At 28.7% G+C, this 12,379-nt stretch overlaps 1 protein-coding gene across 8 annotated transcripts in view; it reads right to left on the bottom strand.

The window, feature by feature from the left end:
• LOC145291482 (uncharacterized) overlaps window positions 1–12,379 on the bottom strand; it is an 848,143-nt gene that overhangs the window by 124,725 nt on the left and 711,039 nt on the right. For all 8 annotated transcript variants that reach the window (XM_080137367.1, XM_080137394.1, XM_080137385.1 and 5 more), the window contains one exon: window positions 6,057–6,155. In XM_080137367.1, the coding sequence (XP_079993493.1) occupies window positions 6,057–6,155 (99 nt within the window). The remainder of the gene's footprint in view (window positions 1–6,056; window positions 6,156–12,379) is intronic.

Genomic DNA, 12,379 nt, shown 5'->3' with positions numbered 1-12,379 from the left:
GTTACGTATCTGTCTGTCTCCATATTTTCAAACTATCTCCTCAAAAACTAAAAGTCACAGAGCAGGGATGGGGCCTCAAATAACTGGATTTTTTACGGACCGTTCTTTTATGGGTCTTTAGCCAGCTAAAATAGTTTTTAATGGGTCAAAATTGAAAAAATCGTTATGTGTTTCGTACACTTATCTTTTTTTATTTTTAATCAGTTCACATGTGTACCATGTTGGTACAGTGGTAACGTCAATAGTCTTGAATGCTACAGCTTCAGTTTCGATTCTAACTGATTGCGTCCAAATACTTTTTTTTTTACTTTTTAAATCATGACTAATAATATATACGAAATCTGGACAAATTAAAATATCATATTTAAGCATATTTTATGCCCGAGCAAAGCTAGGTGCCCTCCCCCCACTAATATATATATATATATATATACCCGGTGTTGCCTGAGTTATGTTTGGATGCACCTGATATACTTAGGATATTTGAGCTGGTGTTGCCTGAGAATCTTTACTTGCATTGCCCTCTCCCCTCCTTTTTGAACAGTGCAACTAATTTTTTTTTTTTTTTGCAATATAATTTTGAAAGTTTAATTGGTAATTTTTAAGAATAACTGATCTTGAATACAATACTTAAGTTGTGTAAAAACTTGAAATGAGTAAAATTAATATTTTAGTACTGGTACAGTTTTTGAACCAAAGTAAATAAAATACATACTTCTCATATAAAAAAAAGATTTTTGTACAATGCAGAGAATTTAAGTTTTAAAGCAAATGCATTCATTATAAAATATTTATTATAAAACTTTCTATAACTTGGTGCATTAATATTTTTTATTTTTGAAGTAAAAACAAGTTAATAGTAAAATGTATTTTGCTCTAAATTTACGTGACTGAATTGGGGTTTAATAGGTTAAATTTAAAGTTTGGTTTAACAACATTCAACAACTGACTTTCGTATGTTGACAAGCAGAGTTTCAGGATAAAGGCAACATTGTTGCTTTTTTTATTTTGTTAATTATAACACACACACAAACACACGTGTCCCTACTTAAATGTGCCTCTCTGAACAGCTTTGAGCCATGCTCGACTGAATTAAATTTGAAATGCATTCGTAGATCTTTTGTAGACCTTTTAAATAAAGCTTACTTCGACTTTAGCAAATAATTAAAAATAAATTGAATAATGCAACTTTAAATATAGTAGAGCCCTGGGATACTGGCTCTCGAATAGGTTTTTTTTTACAGGTTAGTTACAGTATTTAGTGTTATTCATAATGTTATATTATATACATGTGTATTATATACTGTATATTGTTACTAATTTTTAATGCTGTGTCCTGGAGGTCTACTGTAATATTCCTAAACACAAAAATTAAAACAACTCTATAACTAAAATCGATTAATATAATCAAACTAATTATTAAAATAGATTTTCTTTAATGCAATATGTAAATTAGGCAAGTACATTAGTGTAGACTTCCTTAGAATAAATAATATATATATAGAAATTATGATATAGAAGTTTATAAAAGTCTGCTTTCTGTATGAAAATTAATTTATGAAACAGTTTACCTTTTGTATATATTAATCAAATTGTGAACAGACAGGAATACAACTATTATAATCGATACATATATCAATGTTTAGAATCAGTCTCCAATTCCAAACAAATACAAATATTTTATTGAGGATTAAAAATTGCAGATTAACATACACACAAATAGATGCACACAATTACATATACATACAATGTTACACCAGACACACACACATGTATGGATTAATGTGTTTTTTGTTCATATAGAAGCGAGCACTGCAGTATGATGCCATTGTCACATAAATGTAGACATAGCAAGATCAATGAAGTGGATAAGATAAAAATTGCAGTCAGTTCCCTTAAAAAAAAAAAAAAAAAGAAAAAAAAAAAGAAATGAAAAAAGAAAACTGAAACTGTTAAAGAAGGAATGCGATGGACAGGATGAGGGAGTGGATGGATGTCTCATAGAGACCGTCATGCATGTGTGTGTGTGTGTGTGTTCGCTCCTGTAAGCAATGCAGTTTTTTTTTTTTTTTTTTTTTTTTTTCAAAATGCTAGCATGTTGTACAGTTAAATGAGGGGGTTGGCTTCAGTTGGCAGAGGCTTAAATAAAAACATAATTTTTCTGTACTGACAACTTATTCACTCAGCCAGTAGAAGAGAAGTACACAGGCAAGAAAAACAGCATTATAAACCACTGTGGTGGGGATGAGACAGTTCCTGATAAATGGATCTAATTGATTTAACCTCTTTAAAAAAAAAAAAAAAAAAAAAAAAAAAAAAAAAAAAAAAAACGAGGGAGGGAGGAATCTGCAAAAACAGGAAGATACAGCAATTTAGAATTAGAGGTAAAATAGAGGGGTAGGGATCAGCAAACAGCTGTAATAAATCTGGATAAGTCATTATAAAGCAATAGAGTTTTACGGGAGTGGGTGTGAAATGTACCTATGTATGGGGGTCCAGCAATACTTATTTGGTATCACCTGAATTAAATTGTATAGTTTCAGGATGTGAAACATATGAGCTATTTGAGTATTCTTAGCTGTATTCTAGCTTTTATGCTTTTGTTGCAGTTGGTAACCTTCATAAAAATTTCAAATTGAACCCTTCATTTAATTCACTTTAATCGACTACTTCCATTCCCTTGAGTAAATAATAGATTCAGCTGACAAAATGTTTCTGTAGAATGCCAGAGAGCAAATGGCTGAAATGGGGAATGTAAGAACACGATAAGGATAACTGTCCGAAACATCACAAAAATGTTTCCATACAGCATTCTTAAATCGATACTTATTCAAGCGAGATGAGATAAGAGTTTTCATGTGTAAAAGTTGATAATAATTAAGCAGAAACTATTGCACTGAAGAAACCATTCGAGTTTGATGTGAATAATGGTGTTTATCAAAGATATTTTAGGTTTTATGAAAGCACTTATTTTTATGTCAGCATCATCAACAAACGTTTTCTTTGCATACTATGATCATGTAATATCTCCAAAATATGTTATTGTGCCATCTTCTTGGTGAACTCTTTTCTTCACCCTTAAACCATTCTTTCAAGATAAAAATCACCCAATGCACAGGGAAAGGGGAATTTTATCTATAATATATTCTATTTGATCATATATTTTGATAGTGAATGGATGCTGGAAAATAGCACTGTATAATATTAGTTTAATTCATAGAGATATTGTCCTATATTATTCCTTTGTTGTGAGATATATATATATATATTGTGAACAAAAAATCCTACTCCATTTGTGTGAGCAGTCTTATTGCATAAAAAGAATCTTTTATGAGATTTATTGCATTTTATTTTACTTTCTTCAATTGCAGCTTCCAAAAACTCTATATATAATAAACCTCTGACATAAGGGTTACAAGGAAATGACATTAATCAATAAAACTGTACTACTGGCAGACTTAAAGAGTACTTTCCTAATGCTAAAAATCACGAAAAAATGCACTATCTTCAGACTTGTCCTGAGCCAGTAAAGATTTGTAAAACCATTATGGAAGAATTGCCTAAGAGATTATGAGAGAAAGGAGGATATGTCAGCAGCACACACCATGCCAGATGTGAATAGGGTTGTTTAAAATTAAATTGATACAGAGGATAATGTACACTTACTAGAAACAGTTTCTATATACAATCTGAGAACAATTTTTGTGCAATAATTTTAATTATATAAGTATTCACTTCAAGTGGCAATAGGATTTTTTTTTTTTTTTACATTAAACGATTTGTGCAATCAGTGTTTAAAACTGTAATTTGCATCTTTTAATTATATTAAAATGTTATTCGTTATTCTGTCTCTGCAATTTAAAAAAAAAAAATTATCTAGGATTTCAAATTGTCCAAGATATTCTTTATCTTTTGATGATGACGAAGTCAAAATTTTTGGACACAAATCTTTGCAATTATGTTTCTATAAACTTTAACTAAAGAATGAAAACAAAAAAAAAAAACAGGAAAATTAGTCAGATCCATGGAAAAGTTATGTAACCCTCACTTCACAAAAAACACATAACACTGTTTATATATATACATATTTGTCCAAATAAACAAAATATTTTTAACTGATCTATTAATTAAAGATTAATACTAACACATGTTAATTGTAATTTACTTTGATTTCTTTAATTCAGTAATTTTTATTGCTGAGCCTTGGTGAATGTATGCATTCTATTGAGTGCATTGTTTCAGTTAATGGTGAAATGTTGCAGTTGCAAAACAGTTAAAATAACCAAAAAAGTGTGAAGAAAATATAAAAAGGTTTGTTTTTGCAATAAGACTAGCCAGATTTGCGAGAAAAAATACAGATTAAATATTTGTTTTACTTCATTAATAATTTATAATATAATTAAAAATGCTAGAAAAAAAAAGATAAATGAACTTCTAACATTTAATAAATAATAATATACTTTTGTTTGTTTTGCATTTTTACACCCTTTTTTTAAGATAAGATTTTGAAAGTAAAATTTAATTGATTACTCATTAAATTATTAATTACACCAAATTTGTATTACTAATATTTTAAAGTTAATCTTATAATACATACTGATTTGATAAGGATTTTAAAACCACAAATAACTTTTACTTAACAGTTTAAATGCTTCCAAATTTCTTTAAAATTTTAAGGGTCATGAAGTAATTATTCTTTTTGTCAACTATGAACAAAAAATTAAAATTTTCTAATTATTTTTTTCTTCAAAAATAGTATTTTTAAAATTGCATTTTTAATTTCAATAAATATTCAATTAATAGTAAAAACTATTAATTCCGTTATCACCATAATGATGTAAGAAAAATGCACACACATGAAATTGTCCCATTTTTATTATTGATCTCCAATGTTAATTGGAAAGGATCTAAGTTTCTTAATACTGTCTATTTTTTTTTATTTTTTTTTTTATTTCCATAAATCTATTTATTAATTTGTAACTAAATTTAGCATGAAATTATATGATCATAAACATACAAAATTGACAGATTTTTGTAGGGAAAACTGATTTTTAAAAAAAATTTTCTTGAAAATATTTATAATTTGCATGATTAATATTTACTCTAAACCTATGATCGTTAAAATTAATGGCTATTAAAAGGACACGAATGTTGGTGATTCCTACAAAACTTGAAGGATTGAAAAACGTGCCTCCAATTCAGACAAAAAAAAAAAAAAAAAGAAATAATCTATATGGAATTAAGTCAGTGTTTTTTTTTAAATTTTATTAATTGTTTATTTTTACGCTAACTTATTTAATTGTGTTTCAAAAGCAATAACTAAATATAAGAATTGTTTGTTAAAAATCTTTATTAAAAAATAAATTCATTAAAAGATGTTTTGTTTAATTTTTTTTTTTTTTTGTCAAACTTGTTAATTTCAGTTCGGAAGTAAAACTGATTTGCTAAAGGTATCTTTTTTAAGATAATGAGAATTGTTTGATTATCTGCAGTTCAAGATTATCTGCAAATCATCTGCAGAGTTGATTATCTGCAAAATTGTTCACGAAAAATTTTATTTTTAAGTTAACATTCTGAATTTGGTAAAGTTGGCTTGTTAAGTAGTAAATAAGCTCCAAAAAACAAACAAATTAAAAAAAAAAATAAATAAATAAAAACGTTGCTTCTATTAATCAGTTGATCTTACAAATTAATGACTATTGTCTTTGCAATCAAGGGGAGTAACTCATTTGTAATCAGGAAAACGTTTTTATAAACTTAAATTCACACATTGCCAAAGAAAAAAAAAGTGTTGAAAACACTTCTGCAATGAACAAAAACTATAATTTGAAATTCCTTATAGTTTGAATTTTTATTCATTTGTTATTTCTGTACTGATTTGAATAAAAACTTCTTAATCATAATTGGAAAATTAATAAAAATTCTGGGAATTGGACATTTACCAACATTACAGAACACTATAAGATTTAAAACTTTTTTTTTTTTTTTTTTTTTTTAACAACATTTGAAAGATTTTTTTTTTTTAAGCAATTGAATAAAAGCTTTTGTTTTTTTACCGTTTCATCATCTGTCCACTTTTTCTCAATTCCACGGGGTACTGGGCACTTGACAAGAGCTTGCAGTGCCTTCCCAGTGTCATAATGGTAGAAATGAAGCTGAAATGTAAAAATTGACCACTCATAAATATGTAAAAACGGATATGACTCATTGAATTCATGATTTAAAATCATTTTTTTTTTTCATGTAAAAACAAGGATTCAAAAGAAAAAAAAAAAAAAGATGAAATTCCACACAGTGGGACAAAATTAGGTTTAAAACCTCCAAAATTTCATATTAAAATTATCCACATGGATACATGGCATAATGGTTAAGAGCATTGGTTAACAATCAGATCTAAGTGACAATCTTCTGGAGGCTGATGGTTCAATCCATATTCCAGACAATAATAATTAAGAATAACAAACAATTTAATGAGAACAGTCTAATCCTGTGGATCAATTGTCCAAGTTCCAAAATTATACAAAAAGGATTCTAAGTTCGAAAAAATGCACTTGAAAACTGGGTGTTATAGTGTACAAAACATTGTAAATATAACCAAAATAAGATCAGTAGTCTTTATAGACTCTCCTCCCTACAAAAAGAAACCTGGAGTGGTTCATTACACAAGATTCGTTTTTGAAATATGAAACCTACCTAATGTTTATGTAACTTTGAAAGTAATCCTGTGCAGTCTATAAATTATTAGTTAACATTGTAAGGCATTTCCTTAACATTGTTTACTATTTATAACACTTGAACTTATATTTATATGTATGAATACTAAACAAAGTTACATAATACTTAATTAAAAACCTTTATCCAGGCATTACGTGAGGCTAACGTGAAATGAATTCATTAATCATAGGCTACATTTTTATAGGGGGTAGGCATGTGTATTGATTTTGATTGTATTAGATCAATGTATAAATCAATGTTTTTTCATTCTATAGTCATTAACTATATTTTTGTAGGATCACAGATAAAGATTAGAGATTGTTAATTACATATAAAACCTCTTTGTGGATAGAGACTTGGACTAAGCCATTAATGGACAATAAAATACAAAAATAAATGAAATCGTTATAAGAAAAGGTTTACTACGTTAGGTGCTTTATGTGTGTAAATGAACTGAGATCAGGAGAAGCATCTTTTATAGAGGCTCAGACACCACTCTTGTTCCTACTGCCAAATTAGATTTTATGTTAGAACTGGCCTTATAAAGCAGCAGCATTAATGATAATGAGAAAGGATATGACTGAAATTCTTTGATTGTTAGCTGTGAAGCTGTAGAAATATTTAAAAAAAAACATCTCTTAATAATTGCTAAATAATTTTAACTACAACATAATCAGCCAATTTCTAAAAGAAACTTTTCTACTAAAAAACACATAAAATTCAAAAGAGTAAGGCCTACTTACTGAAGAAGTCATTATTATAAAAACTATAATAAAAAGGTTGAAAAAGATCATTCTAAAGAAAAAGAAATATCACCAGAAATTGTAATCTTATTTAACATGTAGCCATAAAAAGTAAAATAGTATATAACTAGTAGAAAGATTTACATTCTTCTTTTTTTTTTTTTATCTAATTGGTTTTTGCAAACTCACTTACTCCTGATTCAAAAAACCTAAAACAAACTTAACGGGTGACCCAATGCGTCACATTTATTTTCAAATATAATATGAATATATGGATTAAATTCTATTACATAATTTACCAGAAAAATGTCTTATAAATCAATAGTTTTTATCATTATTTCATATATTCATACACTTAATTATTATACTGCTGCTATTTTTAAGTTGCTTATATTTTTTCCAAACTATATTTACTTGAGTAGAGAAAAACAATCTAACTGTGACAGATTTAGTTTCTAACATTAAAAATGGCCGACTGCTTTTCAAGCCAGTGGGCCTGGCAAATAATGAACCATAGAGCTTTGTCCTTTTTCATCAACAAAGAAAAAGTAGAAGTATTAAGAAATATAATCAAGTTTTGTTTCTCATTAGGGAGTTTAGTTATATTTTATAGTCAAGAAAAGAAAATACAAAATAAATGAACTGACAAAAATTTTATTAACCAATATTTTACAAAAAAAACCTAACAATGTACAAAATCCCCAATAATTTCTTTAAAAAGAAAATTACAAATTTTTATCTTTTTTTTTTTTTTAAATCAAGAGTAATTCCGACAAAAATAATCTTCTTAAGTGAAATGCAATATGGTTTCCGTTCTGTTAGATCAACAGCAGATGTGCTAATGGTTGTCTCATAGAATTAGTGAATCTCTTGATGGAGGCTAACTTTCTAGGGCAATTGCTCTTGACATATCAAAGGCCTTTGATGGGGTATGGCATAAAGGTCTACTTCATGAGATATCGAGCTATGATATAGCTGGAAATATTTTCTCAATTATTAAATCATTTGTCAGATAGGTTCATAAGAGTAGTGATTGATGGGCAGAAATTAGAAGCTCACAGTATTAATGTTGGAGTCCCTCAGGGGTCCATCTTGGGTCCAACTCTCTTCCTGATCTACATCAATGATCTTCCAAATAACATTCTAAGATCATTCGTTGACATTTATGCTGACAACACTACAATCTATGGACACTACACATCAAAGGCTGTAAATGACAAAGTTCTCTCTGACTCTCCTCTGATCTTTAGCATGTGGTACAATGGAGAAAGTGGTGGCTGATTACTTTTAATTCATCAAAAAACAAGCTCCTATCTTTACATCATCAACGCACTGATCCTCATCTGGCATCAATTGAAATGAATGGCTTTCGTTTTGGTGAGGCTCCATGTTTTGATAAGCTTCTGGGCTTGACCTTTACTCCTGATTTAAAATGGAACACATACATCAAATCCATTGCCAAGGCCACTGGATATCTCACTCCTGATGCAATTCTCTACTTATATAAAAGCCAGGTATGGCCAATGATGGAGTACTGTTGCCACATCTGGGCTGGAGCCACTAGAAGCAGCTAATCCTGCCTTGACAGATTTCAAAATAAACTTTGTAGCTTAGTAGGAGATGCCCTTTTCTCTTCCCTGCAACCTCTTTCCCACAGAAGAGACGTTGCGAGCCTGTCTCTGATTTATTGCTATTTTTATGGCAAGTGCCATCTGAGCTTCAATCTATGGTCCTCCCCTCGTCAAACTTTCACAAAAAACACTTGTCTAGCAAAAAACACTATCAATAATTTCCCACACTCTTTATCTGTGCCTAAACCTAAACGTAGATTCCATGAACAAAGCTTGTTTCTTAGAACTGCATGCCTGTGAAACTCTTCCGTTTACCTACTTTCCAGCTGACTACAATTTGATTGTCTTCAAGTTCAATGTAAACAAGTTCTTGATGAACTGTCCCTCTAAGTAATCCAATTTATAAAATCTCCACTACTTATGATTACTACGCTATAATCCCATAACTAATGTATATCCATTGACCCTTATCCTCAAGTGGCCAAAAAAATTGGATGCAAAATTTTTATTTTTTTTTACCAAAAAAGTTCAAATCAAAATACATGCAAATTAGACCACCTGTGATATTTTGGACAAGTAAATTCCAAATTACACTTATTGTTTTGAATCAAACATACATATCAATGCTGTTAATATCATATACATCAACAGCAACCAGCAGTTTAGGGCTGCTGCTACTTTCTAACAAACATAAATATTTATTAAACTTTTGTTATGTCATAATAAATTTTCTATAACTTATTTTTTTTCCATTCTCTCTCCCTGTTTATATATATTTACTTGAAAATAGAAGAGTTTCATTCGTTTTTAAAATCTACCATTCATCCTTTATTACATCATCCATTTTCATAAATATGAGTATTACTTGTCATTCACCTCGTCCTATTACTACATCTCAGTCGCCCTTTATGTCATCCTTCCTCCCACCATTTAAAATAGTTATGAGAAATGAAAAATGTACATGGTAACAAGCAAGCAAAATCAATGTTTTAGTAGTATACTAAACCACCCCATAGTAGTAGTAGTAGTAGTAGTAGTAGCAGCAGCACGCATACACACACTGATATAAACAATGTCTACTTAACCTATTCAAGACTGCATTAAGGGAAATAAGTTCAATTTTATTAATATGTGATGGAAGAAGAGTGTAGTTTGTATTGGTTATAAGTATTGGGTTTAATTACTAGGAGATGAATGAAAATTAACATCTGAATAAAAGATTGCCAAGTGTTGATTTCTTCATTTGGCGTGACAAATTCCTTGGTGTAATTAAACAACAACAGTTAATGATAGGTACGGCCAAAAATGGGCGGATAAAGATAGAGGGACCTAGTTTTGAAAGCTGATTTATAATTTTTTTTGTAGGTTCCCGACTACTTTTCGATTGTATTTGAAAGATTAGAGACTAACGTTAATTTCCTAAAGGAAAAAAATATTTGTACACCTGAAAAAAATGTTTTCACGGCGAGCTAACCAATTCAGCTAAATTTTGAAGTTAAATAAATTCATTGTAAAAATCCTTTAAATGATAAATATTAGTTTTCTAGGTCTATTTCAAAGATAATTAGTAAATTCCTAAGATACTGAATTGAATAAAAAAAACAAAGTTTGTGCAAAAAATAACTTAATTAGCCCTCAAAAAGCAAGTAATTCTAGCGTTCATCAAAAACGCAACAAATAAAGGTTTGTAAACACGATTATACGAAAGCCCAAAATTATAGCCAATCGAAACGCTATTTCAAAATGAAGTCATGATAGTAAAAGGAGGTAGAGTGTCAGATTCCCCCCCTCCCGACGTGCATCCGTACATTCCTGTTCTGAATGTTTGTATCAATTTTTATCATTTTTTAATTTAATTATTTTTTATGTTCCTGTTTTTAAATTAATTTGTCTTTTAATTATTGTTCGAGATTATATAAAAATTATGTTATGTCGAATGTTTCACATTCTTGCGAGCAAGGAAATTATTATAATCTTTCATATAAAAATTATTCAAAATCTGTAAAATGGTAATATCGGTAGTTTGAGAAATTCATTTTTCTTCAAGTTATATTAAATTCATTAATACAGACTTTGTTTTCTTTTTTCGTAATGTTCCTGTAAAAATTATTTTATTTTTATTGTTACAAATTGCATTTTTTATTTACTACTGAAAACTATAACTTTAGTAAAGGTTGATTTTTGGTGAATTTTTAAGTAACGGGAGGGGTCAAAATGTATATAGATTTTGAGCATCGGCATTCATCTTGCCCGTACCTAGTTAATGAATAACTTATTTTACTCCATTCCATATCAAATAGGTTGGAGTTAAATAATAACTTCATTAGGTTAAGATCTATACCACCAAAAAATGTAGGAGTGTCCCATGAGTCTATGTAAACAATGCACCCTTTTTAATAGCTGGCAATGCAGAGTACAACAGCTAGTTATAACATTAAGAGCTTAAATAAAAAAGATTTAAGGAAAGAAAGGCAGCTATTTATGATTTTTTAAAAGATCAAAAATCTCAAAAATTAAATTTTATTATTAAAATGGAAGTTATTTCATGTTATATTTCTAATCTTAATACATCCAGATTATTATCATATCATCAATATTTAAAATGAGTAATATTTTTAAGAATAATGAAAACTTAAGTCTATCAGAAATGTTTGGGTTAAAACTATTTTTTTAACTGAAGATGGCCAAAAGTAACCACTTTTTACCCTACATCCAGCACAGACAAAGAAATTCTTCAGACAAAAAAAACATTAAAAAGAACAAAAAAAAAAACAAAAAAAAACAAAGACTTAACTTTCATATGTTACTGCAATCAAATTCAAATATTAAAAATTTGAAATAAAAAATAAATTGTTCAATTTCATGATAAAACCAATATGGAAGTTAGTCAAGTGACACTAACAAAAGGTAAAAAAAAAAAAAAAAAAAAAATTTTTTTTTTAAATGGCCAGAAAAAAAAAAAAAGAAGGCCAGTGAAGAAGAGATGTAGCAAGAAACCATTGATTTAAAGAAAGAAAATTATAACAATCACACTGCTGTTGCTGCTACCACTGGTTTACGTACAAAAACCATTATTTTTCTCATATTTCTTTCAAAAGAAAAGATTTTTTTCCTTAGTGCTGATTAAATGATGATGTAGCTGAGGAGTGATTTATTTTGATGACTAAAAGGAGGGAGGTTCTGCATTGGGATGGTGATTATGATGAATGCTGAGAAATAAATAATGAACTTGGGTACAAAACACTGATTAGATGTTCAGAAAAAACAGCAAGAAGAAACTGAAAAGATAACTATTCAAAAAATTAAAATGGAAGGAATTCAAATAAAAAAAAAAAACTAAAAAAACTATTC

Source organism: Euprymna scolopes, chromosome 2 (assembly GCF_053919585.1).
Source record: "Euprymna scolopes isolate OS-2025 chromosome 2, ASM5391958v1, whole genome shotgun sequence".
NCBI classification, from domain to species: Eukaryota; Metazoa; Mollusca; class Cephalopoda; order Sepiida; family Sepiolidae; genus Euprymna; species Euprymna scolopes.
The sequence above is the reverse complement of the archived record's forward strand: the minus strand, read 5'-3'. Positions and strand labels throughout refer to the sequence as shown.